The following is a 15981-nucleotide window of genomic DNA, read 5'->3' on the forward strand; positions in this document are numbered from 1 at the left end:
TGCACTCTCAAGATGACCGAGAGTAAATGTGGTTTCCATAGCAAAGTCACAATGATCTATCTTCCATGATAGATGAGTACGCTATTGATCCCGATTTTAGAGACGTGATTTCAGCCCTTGCACTAGGGAAGAAAGAAGAACCATTTACCCTACAAGATGGTTATCTTCTCTATGGAAATAGATTATGCGTTACTAACTCACTACGTGAGGAAGTAATGTATGAATCTCATGCTCCTCCTTATGCGGGGAATAGAGGGATTAAGTCTACCCAAAAAGGGATAGAAACATATTTTTATTGACCTGCCATGAAGCAAACATATAAGAGTATGTTTCAAAATGTGTGGTATACCAAAAGACGAAGTTTCATAGAGGGAATCAACCTGGATTGCTTCAACCTTTGCCAATCCCTAATTCACCATGGGAGAGCATATCCATGGATTTTATCTTTGGATTGCCCAAGTCTATCCATGGGAATACATGAATATGGATGATAGTAGACAGGTTTAGCAAACAAGCACACTTCATACCTGTCAAAAAGACTATCAAAGCCCATCAAATGGCAACCCTCTTCATCTCACAAATCTTCAATTACCACGGCTTGCTAATCCCCATTGTATTGGACACAGATCCTAGAATGCCCAGTAATTTCTGGAAGGGTCTCTTTGAGAATTTAGGGACAAGTCTAAACTTCTCTTCGGCCTATCATCCGCAAACGGATGGCCAAAGTGAAATAGCTAACCTAACAATTCTTGATCTACTAAAAGCCTATGTAACAAAAGTAGATCAAAGGTCCCAATGGGAAAAGTACTTACCATTGGTGGAGTATGCCTATAATAACATTGTACATGCCTCCATCGGAAAAGCACCTTTCAAGGTAATTGAGGGAAGATCCAAAAGTCCCCTGCTACTTAACATACATGGGAAGATCTTTGTTGTAGATGTGTATAGCCGAGACCTACAAGAATCGTTCCAAAAGATTAAGGATGCTATCTCTATCTCACAGCAAAGGCAAAAGGCTACTTCTAATAAGCACATAAGAGCTCAAGCCTTTAAACAATATGATTGGGTCTTGCTTAAATTTCCCAAGGCTCGATCAAGGCACACAACGGGCAAGAATCCTACGGGACACCAAAAGTACTATGCTAAGTTAGCAAAAAGGTACTATGGTCCCTTCCAAATTCTTAGACCAATCAATGAGATGGCCTATCAACTCAAGTTGCCCAATCATTGGCTCATACACAAGGCTTTCCATGTGAGCCTACTAAAGCCTTACAAAGGAGAGCCACCTCAAGAACCAACTATTGAAGACCCACCGGAGATCGAGGACCAAGAAAAGGTGTTGCAGCCCGAGTCCATTCTCCGACATGAAGACAAGGTATTGAGAGGCGGTAATATTATCCGACAATATCTTATTAAGTTTAAGAACTATCCTTTTGAAGATGCTAGATGGATGCAAGGCATACAATTAAAGGATAACCTCAACCTTGTCAATGCTTACAATGCTTAGAGTCAGCAAATGTAAATATGTTTAAATGAACAAAGTTTTTGTCTTGTAAGAATCTTTTTCTTTATTGTGCACAAATGTTAAGAAGTATTCATGCTTAGGATCATGTTTGCGAAGACGACGTCTCCCAAACACCAAGTAGAGCTTGTCACTCTACTATGGAAGATTGATAGGACTGACGCGCAGACATGCTTGCGGCGTCTTAGGCTCTCAAGCACCAAATGGATTAGTCATCCATTCTGGGATGACGTCGTAGGGTGAAATAGGGGTCCTCTACCCGCAAGCAAACAAACTAATGACTAGGCTTTATCGTCTCTACCTCATAGTCAAGGACGACTATGATTTCAACAGAGAGGTAATGTCATAATAACTAATATCTAATTCTCCTAAATGATTTTCTCATATTAAACTGATCATTTAATATGGGAAAGTACCAAGGGAGAAAAAGCTAGAATATTGGTAAGGCTGGCAAGCCGGTCTCAATAGGGATCCAAAGGAAGGAAAATAGGGATCCAAAGAGGGACCATCTGCAAAAGAGCAATGTGCATCAATGGGCTTCAAAGACCCTAAGGTTCGCCCCATTAAGACTTCCAAAAAGGTTAGGTTCCAAAATTCAATGAAATGTTCAATGGTCAAGCCTTAGGGAATTTTGGATGCTTGTGGGAAGACTCAAAAGACTTCCCACATCCCTATCAAGGAGGGGGCAAGCCCATTTTGTAGGGGATGAGAGAGAAACACACACACACACACACACACACACACACTCTTCCAAGCTCCCTTTACACAAAGGGCATAGTGGACACATGTCAGGCTCCTAGTCCAGTTGCCCCCAAACCCTCATTCAAATCCTATTGGATGGCCATAGAGGTGGACCAATGAGAATTAGGCTAGAATAAGTTTATTTTAATTCATTTAAAAACACTTGATGAAGGAACCAATAGAAATTAAGCTCTCTAGAAGATTATTGGACAGTCTACCAAGGGGTCCAATGAGTATTCACCAGCCCAATGGCTTGCCTGATTCCTATTGGCCAGAAGACTAAGAGGTCCAATGAGAGTTTAATTGACTTATATAATTACCTAAATCTCTCATTAAAGGGGAAAGAGGGACACTTGTCACAAGGCTCTCCATTTGACCTCTAATTTCCTATTGGCTAAGCCTTGCATGAGCCAATGAGGGGCCAACAAGAGGAAATAGCGAGAGGGGTCGACCAAGTGACAGAGGGGGCTGATTTTTGCAAGGCATTATCACACACACTCACACAAACTTGTGTGTGAAGTAAAGAAGACTATCTCCTTCTCAAGCTTTAATGGAAAGCTCATCATCTACTCCAAGCTTGTGAGAAGCGAGGCCTACACCAAAAACTCTTAGCTTTGTGATGCAAACCAACCAAGAGCCAAGCTCCAATGATGCTCATCTCCTCTACCATGCTAATTACTGAGCTATACTAAGCTATTAAGAGTGATTATGTAAGGAGAAATACTTCTTTCTCGTAAGGATACTTCTTCTTCCTCTAGATCTACTCTCATACCCCGCTAGCTCTCACCATCTTCGAAGATGTGTGAGGTCTTGGGTCTGAGACCGTGAGGAAATTGATGTTGTGTTTTTCAAGTGTATGCTTGGTGCTTGAAGCTTCCATCTTCATTGCATCAGCAAGTTATTGAAGGAACACAAAGTATTGCATTGTAAAATGTCTCCGTTGATGGGGGAAACCTATAATACAAAGCCTTTTGGAGGAGGGACCGGGCTCCAAGTAAATATGATCCTCAATTGTTGTCAATAGCTTAATTTCTCTCTCTTTTTGAAGTATTGTTCATGCCTATCTAACTAGGGGTTATGATTTTTTTGCTCTCTCCATCCAAGCACTCTTGCTATGCTCATTAGGAATCTATTCTTAATGAAATTCTCACTCTGTCTATGTTATTTTCCGCTACACACAAGTTACTAGACCATTAAATGTTACACCTCATTTTCACATGGCTCCACACTATGGAGTATGTTGTATCATGCTCATATTTTTCCTTTAAATATTCCAAAAAGTCCCTTCAAAAATCTATAAAGAGAAGAGAGTTGATCTCAGGCATATGGCTAAGAGCATTAGCTACCATATTGTATTGTCCTTTACGATACCGGAGCTTTGCATCATAATCCTAAAGAATCTCAACCCACCTAGCCTTTCGACCCTCCAAATCAGTTTATTGTGTAAACCATTTGTATACTTTCATGGTCAAACATAATATCAAATTGATAATGTTGCCATATTTTCAAAGTAGACACTATTGCATAGAATTCTCTTTCATAAACAAAGTAATCCTATTGCGCTGAATCAAGTTTCTTGCTTTCAAATGCAATTGGCCTTCCCTCATGCAAAAGAATTGCTCCAATAGTACAATTACTAGCATCCATTTGGTGGGTTTCAAGCCCAAGTTTGTGGGAACATTCCCCATGGCATGCAAACTACTAGTAGAGTTTGGCAGTTGAATTTGCATGGAAAGTCTTTTCCTCTATATATATAATTCATTAATCAAATACAAGCATAGCGTTATTATTAATGTATTGACTTTTTTCCTCTTTCTCTCTCGTTCATCTCCTTCTGTAGCACTTCCTCTCTCACCATGGCTTCCCCACGGTTGCACCCTCCCTAGTCTCCCTACAAATGGTATCAGAGATTTGTTAAGCCGAGCTGCCAAGCCGCGTGGGAAAGGTTGTCTGCGAAGAGGAAAGGAAAAAACAAGACTTGCATGAAATTGATCAAAACGGCCCTCAAAGAGGTCACCCTGAGTTGTAGACCAAAACCCGTTGCTGCACTAGAGGCTATGGATGCTCACACAATTCGCCATGAAAGAAAATGACTCTAGCGCTGACTACCCCAGATACAGAGCTTGCCCTTATTGTTGCTTTTTCCTTTTTTTTTCACAATCAATTAAAATTTTAATTTTTGGTTTGTTTGCCTTCAATCAAGAGGGTCTTCATACCCTTACAATATATCAATCAAGCTTTTGCAGCTGCAAATTTTAGCAATTGTTTTTTACAAGCATTTCAAAGCACTCTCTCCTTGGCTACATCCACCATAGCTCCAAAAGCCAACACATGCAAGAGTGGATGATACTTGGTAAACAATTTTGTATTGCGAATTGATAGCTTATCAAACTATCCAAAGGTGCTTGCTTGGTATCATTGCTTAGCTTCTAAAAACATATGAACACACTAGTCTTTTGACCTACACGAGCAACACGAAGACAAAGACAAAGCCAATGCAATAACCAACAACAATCGCCCTTGTTATCATGCTTCTTGAAGGCCTCAATATGGCATCGAAAGTCGATAAATTCAATGGTTCCATTTTTCATACTTGGCGAATCAAAGTAAAGGCCTATCTGATACGAAAGAATCTCTGGAGCGTGGTCAAGCCCCTCTCAACCGACGAAACAAGTACATCGGTTGTAGTTACGAGAGCGTTATCTGCAGAGCAACAATACAAGGATGAGCAAGCATTAGGTATTATTCTGATGTGACTTTATTCATTATTTAGATGACATGCAATCTTCTATTGATGCTTGGATAGAGCTAGAGAATATTTTTGGTGCTAAAGCTAAGTATTCAATGATGAGTCTAAAGATGGAGTTGTACTCTCTTGCTATGCGTGTCGATGAAAACATAACATCTTTAGCTTATCGCACAGATTGAGATTTGAAGCTGGCTTCAACTCTATGGGCTTATCGTACTGCTTAAGTGGCTATTAATTGTACACCATTCAAGATGGTATATGGCCAAAAAGCATTTATGACATGGGAGTTTGTAATTTCTAGTCTGTGGGTAGCTTCACAACTCCTCATGGCTTCCCCACAGTTGCAGTCTACCTAGCCTCCCCTACACCATTTCGAGCACAATCGGTTTCATAGGGTCTACAATAGCTAAAATAGGACCTATAGCTAATGCAACCTTGAGATCATCAAAATTTTGTTGTTGAGCTTTGTCCCACTGAAAGATTTTCCCCTTGGCTTTCAGTTGGTTCATCATAGGAACAACAAAACAAGCATAGTTTTTAACAAATCATCGGTAAAAACCTACAAATCCCAAGAAAATCTGAAGGTCTTACGTATTCTTGGGAGAAGGCCATCTACAAATGCCATCCACTTTGGATTTATCCATATGAAGACCGATAACCAAAATTACATGCCCCAAACAGTGAATCTCATCTTTGAGAAAATCAACCTTGGATTCCTTGGCATATAACTTGTTTTGCTATAGTGATTCAAACACCTGCTGTAGATGTTGTAAGTGCTCTTACTTAGAAGCACTATACACTAGGATTTCATTGAGGAAAACAATAATAAACTTGCCTAGGTATGGTTTCAAGACACTATCCATAAGCATCATGAAAGTAGCTAGCGCATTGGCCAATCTACAAGGCATAATAAAAAACTCATAGTGTCCAAACTTTTTTTGAAAAGCGGGTTTGGGTATATCAACAAGCCTAATGCGTACTTAATGATACCATGGCCACAAATCTATCTTTGTAACGATACGAGCATTGGTGAATTTATCAAATAACTCATCCCCTCTAGGCAATAAATACTTGTTCTTAACAGTATGTTTTGGCCATGATAATCTATGCACATGCGCATACTACTATTTTTTTCCTTTACCAAGAAAATGCGAGAGGCCCATGAGTTGTGTGAACCCGGTACTAAGGTAGTGAGCAAGCTAATGCTCCATCTCAATAGCCTCAAAATGACTCATTTTGTAGGATGGTTTACCAAGGGCTTACTTCCTTCAACCAAATCTATGCCGTATTGCAAAGAACATGTCAACAGTAACCCTGATGGTAAATTTTTGGAAACACATCCTTGTATTACATTAATAGTTCTTTTAATTTACTAGCAACATTTGCTTGTTCTTGCAATAGAGAAATAGCCAGAGATGGAAGAGGAGAAAGAAGAATGTTGCATTGAGGAATCTTTATTTTTTAAACCATTATCAACATTTGCCAAAAAAAATCATACCATTGGATTCAAACATCAAACTACTATGGTCATAGTCTATGCTTTAACGTTAGATTGATAATTAGATAATTTTATGTCCTTGGGCACTTTTATGTCCTCTTAACCAAGCAATATCCTAAAATTATCACAAGAGATGCCAATGAGGTTTGAGAATGTTCGATATCCACAAAGATAGCATATGACTTGGAAAAACTTGAATTTTTTTGGGCTATGGATTCCAACTCTAGAAATGTCTTTCATAAGCATTTTCTTAATAAAACATTGCCAAAGAATGTGTGTTGTTTGTGCACAATTTTCATAACATTGGCCATAGATCACCCTAAAATGCCTCTTAATAAGTTGTATGGTGTTACATAAGTAGCTTTTGTCTATAAAGGTTTTCAAATGCTTCTAATGCATATACACTTTATGTATTTGAAGTTATAGCCTATTTATGAAAGTCATGCCATGCAAATTTAGCACTAGTTTGGTACCAAAACAAGACACCTAAGTGTCCTTTTTTTACAAATGTAAATTAAATGCAAGTAAATTTAGCACTAGTTTGGTACCAAAACAAGACACCTACGTGTCCTTTTTTTACAAATGTAAATTAAATGCTATTTGCATCAGATGATGTATTTAAGAAAACCACTCTTGATATGCATAAATGTGCTAGCTAGAGGGTCTTTTATACCGTTGCATTTTAGAATCTACCATGATCAAGAACTATACTCATCAAGTTGACCCTCGTCAGACTGCGATTATTGCTTTGAAGAAATTGACTCTATAAGCAGAAGGCAAAATGAAGCGACCTTGTAGAAAAATTTACATGATTTTTTCACAATTGTGCTATAGATAATTGAAAGTTTTATGTGCAAAAAAATTCACTTTAGAGTATATAAAATAATGGAATTTTTTACGTATTTGATATGGACATTTCAAGCGTATCGTTGTATACAAAAATATATATATATTTTTGATGTATTTGTGAGTTTTAGAAAGTGATACATTGCTTACCCTTTCCATTGAGAACTCAAGATGGCAAGTAGAAGGGCTTTGGTATGCAAAAATTATTGGATCATTTTAAATGTTCAAAATTGTGTAAGAGAAAACTTTGATATTTTCATTATTGAGACATAAGCATTCAAAACCTAGATACTATCAAACTTTTCATGTAGATCAACTAAAGGTATCAAAGTACATGGTACATACACTATTGGGGCGCCTAAAACCTTGGTTTCAATGTTATTATGGAGAACTCAAGATTTTCATGAGTTTTTGCACAATAAAAAATTCAAGATAGAGTTCAAGCAACAAGATTTAAGTGAGTTAGAAAGCTGAAAAAATTTGTAGTTTCTTGGTTTCAACATATAAAGCGATTTATAGTTGTCAAACTACACTAGAATAGCCCCAATTCCATGAGGGGACCTTTCGAAGACCAATATTATGCTCTTATTCAACGCTTCCTCAAGTATGAAATTATGTCTATAACTTGCATATGACTTGGAAACTAGTCTTTAAAGGGCATTCCATTTTTTTGTAACACTAAGTACTAACACTTGGCTTTTATAAACATAAAAAGGGTCATCTTCTACAAAAAGGTATAATAATTTTATGATTTTTTTGGCAAAATAGCTTGAAATTTTACTAAATTTTATGTCTTAAAACCTATTATAATATCTCTCCATAGGGATTGTATTTTGACATGGAGAAAAATCCAGTGTTTTCTTTCCCTCATAGCCAACCTATGGTAGAAGCAAGGTGTAAAAAACTTCTTTCTAGCTTGAAAAATAAATTGCCCAAACATGGCAGGAAAACAGAACACTTTAGTGTCTCAAAACACTTAAGTGTCCAATTACAGGACTAGTGCTAGGGATAAATTTTACACTTTGATCATTTTTTGGTAATTTGTATGCAATAGAAAGGAAAGTTTGATTCGAAAAAATATTCCATTTTACAAAAATCAGACTCTTTTTGAGCTAGAAATGTACATTTCATGTCAAATATTGCTCAATTCTTTCAAGAACATGATCAATTTGTAGCTTAGGTCCAAACCTAAGCATACAATACCAATATGGATATAAGTACATACTTTTCAAAGAGATTGACATGGCCACAATGTGGAAGCCAGTTTCTTTGTTCGTACAATTTTTGGGCTTTGTTCTTATGTTTAGAATAGTCATAAGAAAACATGTTTGCCTGTTTTTGATGGTTTGTGGATGTTAGTGTATGAAGATGAGTTACCAAGGTGAATTGATATAAAACATATATACAAGTAAATATGGGTGTACGCATGCGAACACTGAGATAGGTATGAAGAATACCATAATGCAACCTTTTTGTACTTAATTATATGCACCATCAAAAAAATGTGGAGCTATAGCAACCTGATCCTTACATTAGGAACCCATTGAAGTTAAAAAAAAAAAAAACTAGTTGCGAAAAAAACTCTCTATGTGGTGTAGCATGGGGTTAATCGTGAAAATATGCTATTTTTAGTCAAATGCAGCACTACTTTAGCTTTGGAAGCTTGTCCGCAACCTATAAGATTATGATAATTAGGCAGAGTCCTAGCTATAGATAATTCATGGAGTCCTTGCGACAACTACCTGTGTGAATAGGTGCCTGCACAATCCAAACGCAACCTATAAGATTATGATAGTTAGATTTCAACCCATAAACTTGTGAAGAGGGGTGTGGAGAGATTCTGAGGGTATGTTCAAACTTCACACAATCTCTTTTGCCCACCTTCGTTTTCCCGTTTTGTGTCGTTCATACTAGCATTTGATTAAAAGAAAAAGTTGTTGCACCTTTGCCAACAAATATGGAATGGTGGCTTCGTTGTTTCGATGGCTACTATCAATTAAGGTTCTGTGATTGAACTATTGAGCATGTTTTGTGGTGAAAAGTGTAAGGACTCCTCCCTTGTAAGAACTGTGGACGGCCGCCCATTGCCATGGTGGAACAGGAATGCTTTTTGAAGAATAAGATGTTGCCACGATGAATTACAATGGACAGTCGCGACGTAGGAACCTTATTATTTTTTTGGCTTTCTAAAAGAAGCCTTAGAGGAGAGTTGGGTTAGGCATACTTTCAAGGTTTTCACTGACGATTGAGACTTGCCTTAACTGTTATTTCAATTTTTAAATAGTAAACGGATTTCACTTTCATTTCACATCGTGACGTTTCTTGCATTATATTGTTTTAGAATGTTAAAATGAAGCTTCACCTTGCATAATTCTAGTAAATTCTATGGATACACACACACATATATAATTCTTTTGCATTCTTTAACTTAATTCTAGTTAATATTCAAGAAAGTCTCTTTTATTAAGCGATTGTCAGCTAAGTTTCTTCCCCACGAAGAAGCAAACCGGAAATACTAGCATAAATTTAAAATTTGCAAGATTTCTAAACCATTTTCTCATATATTTCACCAGTTTTTCTTCCCTTTATGATGGTTTGCAATGAGTTAGTCTCGATTTTCAACTGGCTCAAGGCTAAGTTGAGGCAATCCTTTGTCGAACACTAATTCTACTTAAAATCAACCTAATGATTTTATCACTCTAATTGTTTTAGAAAGCCACAGTGACTCTCTTGGCAGCTTTGAAATGATATTGCACGCGAATCTTCGCTAATGCCTTTCCTAGCTTTCTCTGGCGCACACGGAGCAGCAAAACCAAGGAAACACCGTGGTTTTGAACGTGGACGGACTCAACTCCCTTTCACTGCTCTAACCACCTGAGCACGTAGCTTTCACTGATTCCTACATTACGCCTGTAATTAGAATAGAAAACATTCGACCCCCTCCTAGCCCCTTCTCCATCTCAAGCGCTATTGAGGGTGACCTTGCCTCCCACGTGCGCACGTCGGCGTCTGTTGCTCGAGGCATCCACCCGTAATTTTTTTTATATATATCTCATTTTCCTCCATCCACGTCGCTGCTTCCACCCATTTCTTTTCAAGGCATCTCATGAGATTCTTACATCTTTTCTTTTTTTTAAAATCGTAGTCACATACTCTTTCACTTGTTTTTTCAATGGAAGGCGATCAATTTTTCAATGGAAGGCGATCAACGGCAAACTAAACCCCCCGCCGTCCATCCCGCCACTTTCACCGTGTCACATTATCTGCATAGCTGAGAGTCTAGCACTGCAACGTTGTACCATTTTGACAGCTCAAAAAGGAATTGCTTGTCACAAACGGAAAGCCTGCAACAGCTCATTTTGGACCGTTTGAAGCTCGAAGCGGGCTGCGGCAATGCTTTTGTCGAGCGCCCATCGCTTGCTCCTCCGGTACTTTTCTCTGCGAATGCGCGCGCGTGCATGTGCACACAGACACACAGAGAGAGAGAGAGAGAGAGAGAGCGCGCATCTAGCTTCTTGCGTCTTCAGTTGAACTGCCTTTGCTAGAAACGAGGGTTGCATCACACTTGATTGTAGAGCACACTCCTTATGACGTGGGCAACAGTTAAAGAGAAACTCTACGTTGTTAATCTCTTAAGCAAGCGAAGGTGAAGAGTCATCTAAGGTGAAGGGTCACCTTGCTTCATCAGAACGGGCCTCTGTGAGCTCCCTGGAGCTTAAATAGAGTCTCAAGTGTATGAGCTGATGGTGGATGCCAAGCTGATTGGATAGGCTCGTAGGCATGTGCCTGGAGTTGGAAGCTCTGTAGAGCTGGACGTTTCAGGATTTGAGGGCATACTTTACTCGATCTTGACTATGAGAAGGGCGTTGTCTATTGAAACAACATCTTGTAAGAAATCTGTGCTAGCAAAACAAACTCTGTCATTGTATGCACAATTTGTGAGAGCTGCAAAGGGGGGACATTTACATCAAGGGGAGTATGTGTGTGGTAGGTATGTAGATTGCTTGGCTTTGAGGTTAAAGGAGAGTATGTGTGTCGTAGGTGTGAAGGTTTTTAGGTTTTTCAAAGGGGAGTATCTTTACAGTAGGTATGGATTGCAACAGTGCACTTATATTACATCACATTGAGAATTGTGTGTTTTTCTTTCATTTCGAAGCAGTGGAATACCAATTTTCATGGGAGCACAAGTCTGAAGCTATTGTGGATTGCTTACAACACAGTGAGTGGACATGATATCGCTTCAAGGTGTTGGCAACAACCAAGCTTTGTCATGTAGTAAGCTGGAGCCTGTTTAAAGCAGAGGAGAGGAACGAAAACAGTCCATCAAAGAGGACTCAAGCATGGCGTATGGAAGATTGGATATGCCTTCATCTTATCATGAGTCTGCACCAAGACATGGTTTATGTAACTGCTGCTGCTGCATCTCTCTGTCTCTGCTTTTCCTTTTACTGATAGCCATTGGGATCGCACTGTTCTTCATTCTGGTCCTAAAGCCGACAAAGCCAGAGTTTGTTCTAGAATCGGCGAGCATACAGGATTTTAAAGTGGACAGAGAAGTGCAAGGTCTCACCAATTTTGCCATCTACCTATCAATGAACATAGCCCTTGTCTTCTCGGCAAGCAACCCGAACAAAGTTGCCATAAACTACAGCCCAACGGAATTCAATTGTGTGTACAAGGATGCAATTCTTGGTGTGGCGAAAGTGCCTTCTTTTCATCAGGCTGCCCACAGCCATAGTGCGCTCACTGCTGTCTTGGTAGTTGATCATGTGAATATTCTGCAAGCTTCCTCGGTGGACCTTCTCAATGATGCTACTGTGAATGACAGAGTGGCTCTGACCATCAATGGACCTGTGAAGGCCCGCATAAAGGTGCTCGGTATCAACTCTCCTAAAGTAGAGGTAAGCACTTTGTTTTCCCCTTTATTCCTGTAAACCAAGTGGTTGAATCAACATAAGCTTCAACACACTGGCTGGTTTTGTGCAGGTGAACGTAAACTGTAGGCTTGTAATTCACCCACAAGAGAGGGAGATTGCAAGTAGGGATTGTAATCTGGGTCAGGTGACTTTAAGTGATTAACTATCTGCAAAAGTGAAATGGATGGTTTCCATAGAATTGTCCAACAATTTATTATGAATAAATCGCACGGGTGCGTAAGCCTGTGTTTGGAGAAGCTGAGTGGAAAATGGTCAACTTGGCTGTTGATTTGGATGACAACTATCCTTGCCAGAATTGCAGTATGAGATCAACAGACTTGGAACCATCAGGGAGGCTTCTTGCAAGGTTAGCCATGCAAGGTCATATGGTGGTTTTCTTTTGTAACTTTGAGTTAGTAGTATGTGGTTGTCAAAGGGCAGCCTTGTCGAGATGCAGATGTCAAGCGTTCAGCTTCTGATTTTGAAGTCAGTCGTATACATACATACATGTTCATAGAGGACGTTTACCCTTCTAATATGATACTTTTTCAATTGTAGCTTTGTCTTCATAGTGTATGTTCGTTTCGTGTGTTTCGTCCTTTTGAAAACGTCAAGACGAAACACGATACGAAACTGTACATGCTTCTAGAGATTAATGGAAACATAATAGTTAGGAGTCTAGTAGGTGGATACAACCTACATACATGGGCACACAGGTGGTAACATATGTTGAACATCACACACTCTATGGCTAATTTTGAATTTTGAAAATTGCCCCTTTTTTTTTTCTAACTTGAGAAATGCGTTATGTTTTGAGAGTCCATCCGTATCGATTCAAGGGAACGATTCCCTCGAAAAGCGTTTTCATGTGTCACTCGGTTAACCTTGAGAGGTGGTGTGATGCTTTTTACTTGTATGCATACACGTTTTACTTGTATACTTTCAAAGAATGTGAGCCTTATGAGGTATTGTGATACTTTTCAAACAGTTCCATGTGCTGAATAAGTCTAGTATTAGAGCTCTGTGTACTTTTTGAATCACCACTTGACTAAGTTGCTGCTCTCTTTTTAAGCCTGCCGTGACTTGATAGTCACTTTTCTACCTTTTGAAGTGCTTGAATCAGAGTATCAATAGTGTTCCCCTTTGTTTTGTTCTAAAGCTGGTTGCTTGTTTCGAGGGATGCTCACTGTTGGCAAAAAGGGGATATCCATGGCTGCTAAAACTTGCATATCGCTGAAAACGCAGCAAAACAGCTCTATGGTTACACAGATGCGAATTGTGTCGGTAGTCTATTTGATTGACGATCCACCTAATTGATCAGTATGAACGAGATTTTTGGTATTCACATTGGCTTGTTTTTTGTCGCAGTAATTGATTGGTATTGCCTTGGGGAAAAATTGTTTGCGCTGTCTGTCTTGAGCATATATGATAGATGATAGATCGAGAAGAGCTTAACGAGCAAGCATGTTTCTCCTTGAGACAATTAAACTACTGCAAACCCCGTCATCAACCATGTTCTTCCAAGTTAACCCACCAAGTGCGCCGCTTTGCGTGCTTATCTCAATCATGTGTCCAACACGGAGGACAAGTTTAAAATCAGATCCCAACAATGTGGGCTCTTGATTGAAGCTATGCTGAAGGTTCCTTGCAGCATCAAGGTTTGGAGGGTAAGAGAGGCTTTTTGGAGCTGTTTCAGGGACTCTTTCAGGCTTGGTATGGCTACTGAATGACATTCCAATCTGAATGGGGGAATTTTACGGCTATCAGTGAAGGAGCGGCTGGTTTCTAGAGGAGTGGAAAAATAGTGGGGTCATCGCGGAAAAGAGTGGGGCCCTTGCTGATTTGAACTCTCAACCTCTTATCGGAGCTGTGATAATTGTGTTTGTGTATTGGATTACAAAGGGGGCAGTGATTGTGGTTCATGCGTGTCGGTGACACAGATGGTTCACACAGGCCTGTGTAGTTCGTAGCAAGGTTCACATCTCGTTTAGACAATGATCGATCACTTGTATAGTTCTTACGCCCGGGTAGGTCATGATGAGTTCACAGTGCTGATTGAACAACGACCATTATTGCCACCAGCCCTTTTGTCATGAACCTTAGATTCGATTTGGGCGAATCTGTCATTTAATCATGGGGTATCCTCCACAATATCTCGCACGGGCATGCTCAAATGGGATCGACGGCTAAGGCGATTTGGCCGTCGGATGCGCATTTGGAAAATTCGGGAAGAAAAGTAAATTCAGGTTGATCCGCACCCCATGACTTGAACCCCCGACCTCCCCACTACAAGCCATGTGCACTAACCACTACGTCCTCATGCACACGTTGAAATATAGGCGAGTCGAGTATGTCATATTGTAAATGTGGGCCGATTAGTAAATTTGGAGCAACCTCAAATTTAGCGGTCCATAATTGACGTGCGTCGCCTTTTCCTCCTCCACCATTGATCCCATTTGACCATGCCCGTGTGATGTAGTGATGAGGATGAGGTGTGGCTATGTTGAGGTAATAATGCTCCACATGGGGTTTAAAAAACTGCAAGAAGTATAACATTATGAAAAGCAGATTGAGGTATATAAATACATGAAAATATTAGTAGTAGTAGTAATAGTATCATTGCAACGGTTGAACCCACCTTGCATGCAACATAGTAAAGGTTAATGTCAAATAAAATCTTTTTAGTAAAGAACAAATGTCCACAAACCTATTCAAGGAAATAAATCTAGATTGTACTTGGATGAGTACATGAACATATAAGATTCACTATCAAGGTGAAATGTTACAATGGCTTGCTTAAGACATAGAAGAGAGAGAGAGAGAGAGAGAGAGAGAGAGAGAGAGAGAAATTCGAAACAACAATGTTGTCCACACTTGAGAAAAGAACAAGTGTGAACCTTCAAGAAAATTGTACATGGGAGAGGAGAAAGAAATATCAAGGAAATGGTGGATCATCATCCTCCACAAAACCTTCAAACGACCTTTGGCCAAGGGATAGTCAGGCTTGTTTGAACAAGCCAAAAACTTAGACGCCACATTAACACTACTATTGTTAGATAAGCAAGTGTATTTGTGATGTAGGGGCAAACCTAGAATTACATGCAAATATTGATGACTAGCCACTGTAACTCTTCCTTTCTCTGCTTGTTTTCATTATGCACTTCATTTTTCTTAGGTATGCAAGGCAATAACCACCCTTTGTGATCGAACACTACCTTTAGTTTCACTCAATTAGCTCATCGTAAATGTCTCTCTATGATATCTAGCGTATCCAAAGGAGGACCTCTCGCACTTGTAATCACAAAGCACATGACAAGAGGGTTATTAAAGAGTGATTACCTTGGTGGCAATACGTTTTCATCAGGATCATCATGAATAGGGCTTGCACTATAGCTTCCTCAAGTGCTTATGTATGGTCAAAAGCCAAGCTTTGCCTCATGTTTTTTGGCTAGAGGCTATCATGTGATTGCCTACATACCTAATAGGTATCCCATCAAAGCTTTGCAGTCTATGACTCCATATTAGACATGGCATGATAAGAAGCCAATGTTTGGTCTCTTGCATGTTTTTGGTTGCTTGGCTTACGCTCTATTATCGCAAAAACAATGCAAGAAATTGGATGACAATTTTGTCAAAATGCATCTTTGTTGGTTACAGTACTGAAAGCAAGGCTTATATGTTATATCATTAGCAATTATATTTTGATTTC

General features: G+C 39.3%; 1 protein-coding gene across 4 annotated transcripts; it reads left to right on the forward strand.

Moving 5' to 3' along the window:
• The first annotated feature begins 10627 nt into the window (after positions 1-10627).
• LOC147457023 (uncharacterized) lies at positions 10628-12953 on the forward strand. Of its 4 annotated transcripts, none has more exons than XM_086512067.1 (3): positions 10628-10784; positions 11516-12257; positions 12343-12953. In XM_086512067.1, exons 2-3 carry the CDS (start codon positions 11697-11699, stop codon positions 12433-12435), a joined length of 654 nt encoding a protein of 217 aa, XP_086368193.1. In that variant the 5' UTR covers positions 10628-10784; positions 11516-11696; the 3' UTR covers positions 12436-12953. The 4 variants fall into 4 exon arrangements, with proteins under 4 accessions (XP_086368193.1, XP_086368196.1, XP_086368194.1 ...); XM_086512070.1 differs by having other exon boundaries at positions 10630-10784; positions 11513-12257; XM_086512068.1 differs by lacking the exon at positions 10628-10784 and adding an exon at positions 10799-11244 and having other exon boundaries at positions 11513-12257.
• Positions 12954-15981: the final 3028 nt, after the last annotated feature.

Source organism: Adiantum capillus-veneris, chromosome 5 (assembly GCF_014529385.1).
Source record: "Adiantum capillus-veneris isolate H3 chromosome 5, ASM1452938v2, whole genome shotgun sequence".
NCBI classification, from domain to species: domain Eukaryota; kingdom Viridiplantae; phylum Streptophyta; class Polypodiopsida; order Polypodiales; family Pteridaceae; genus Adiantum; species Adiantum capillus-veneris.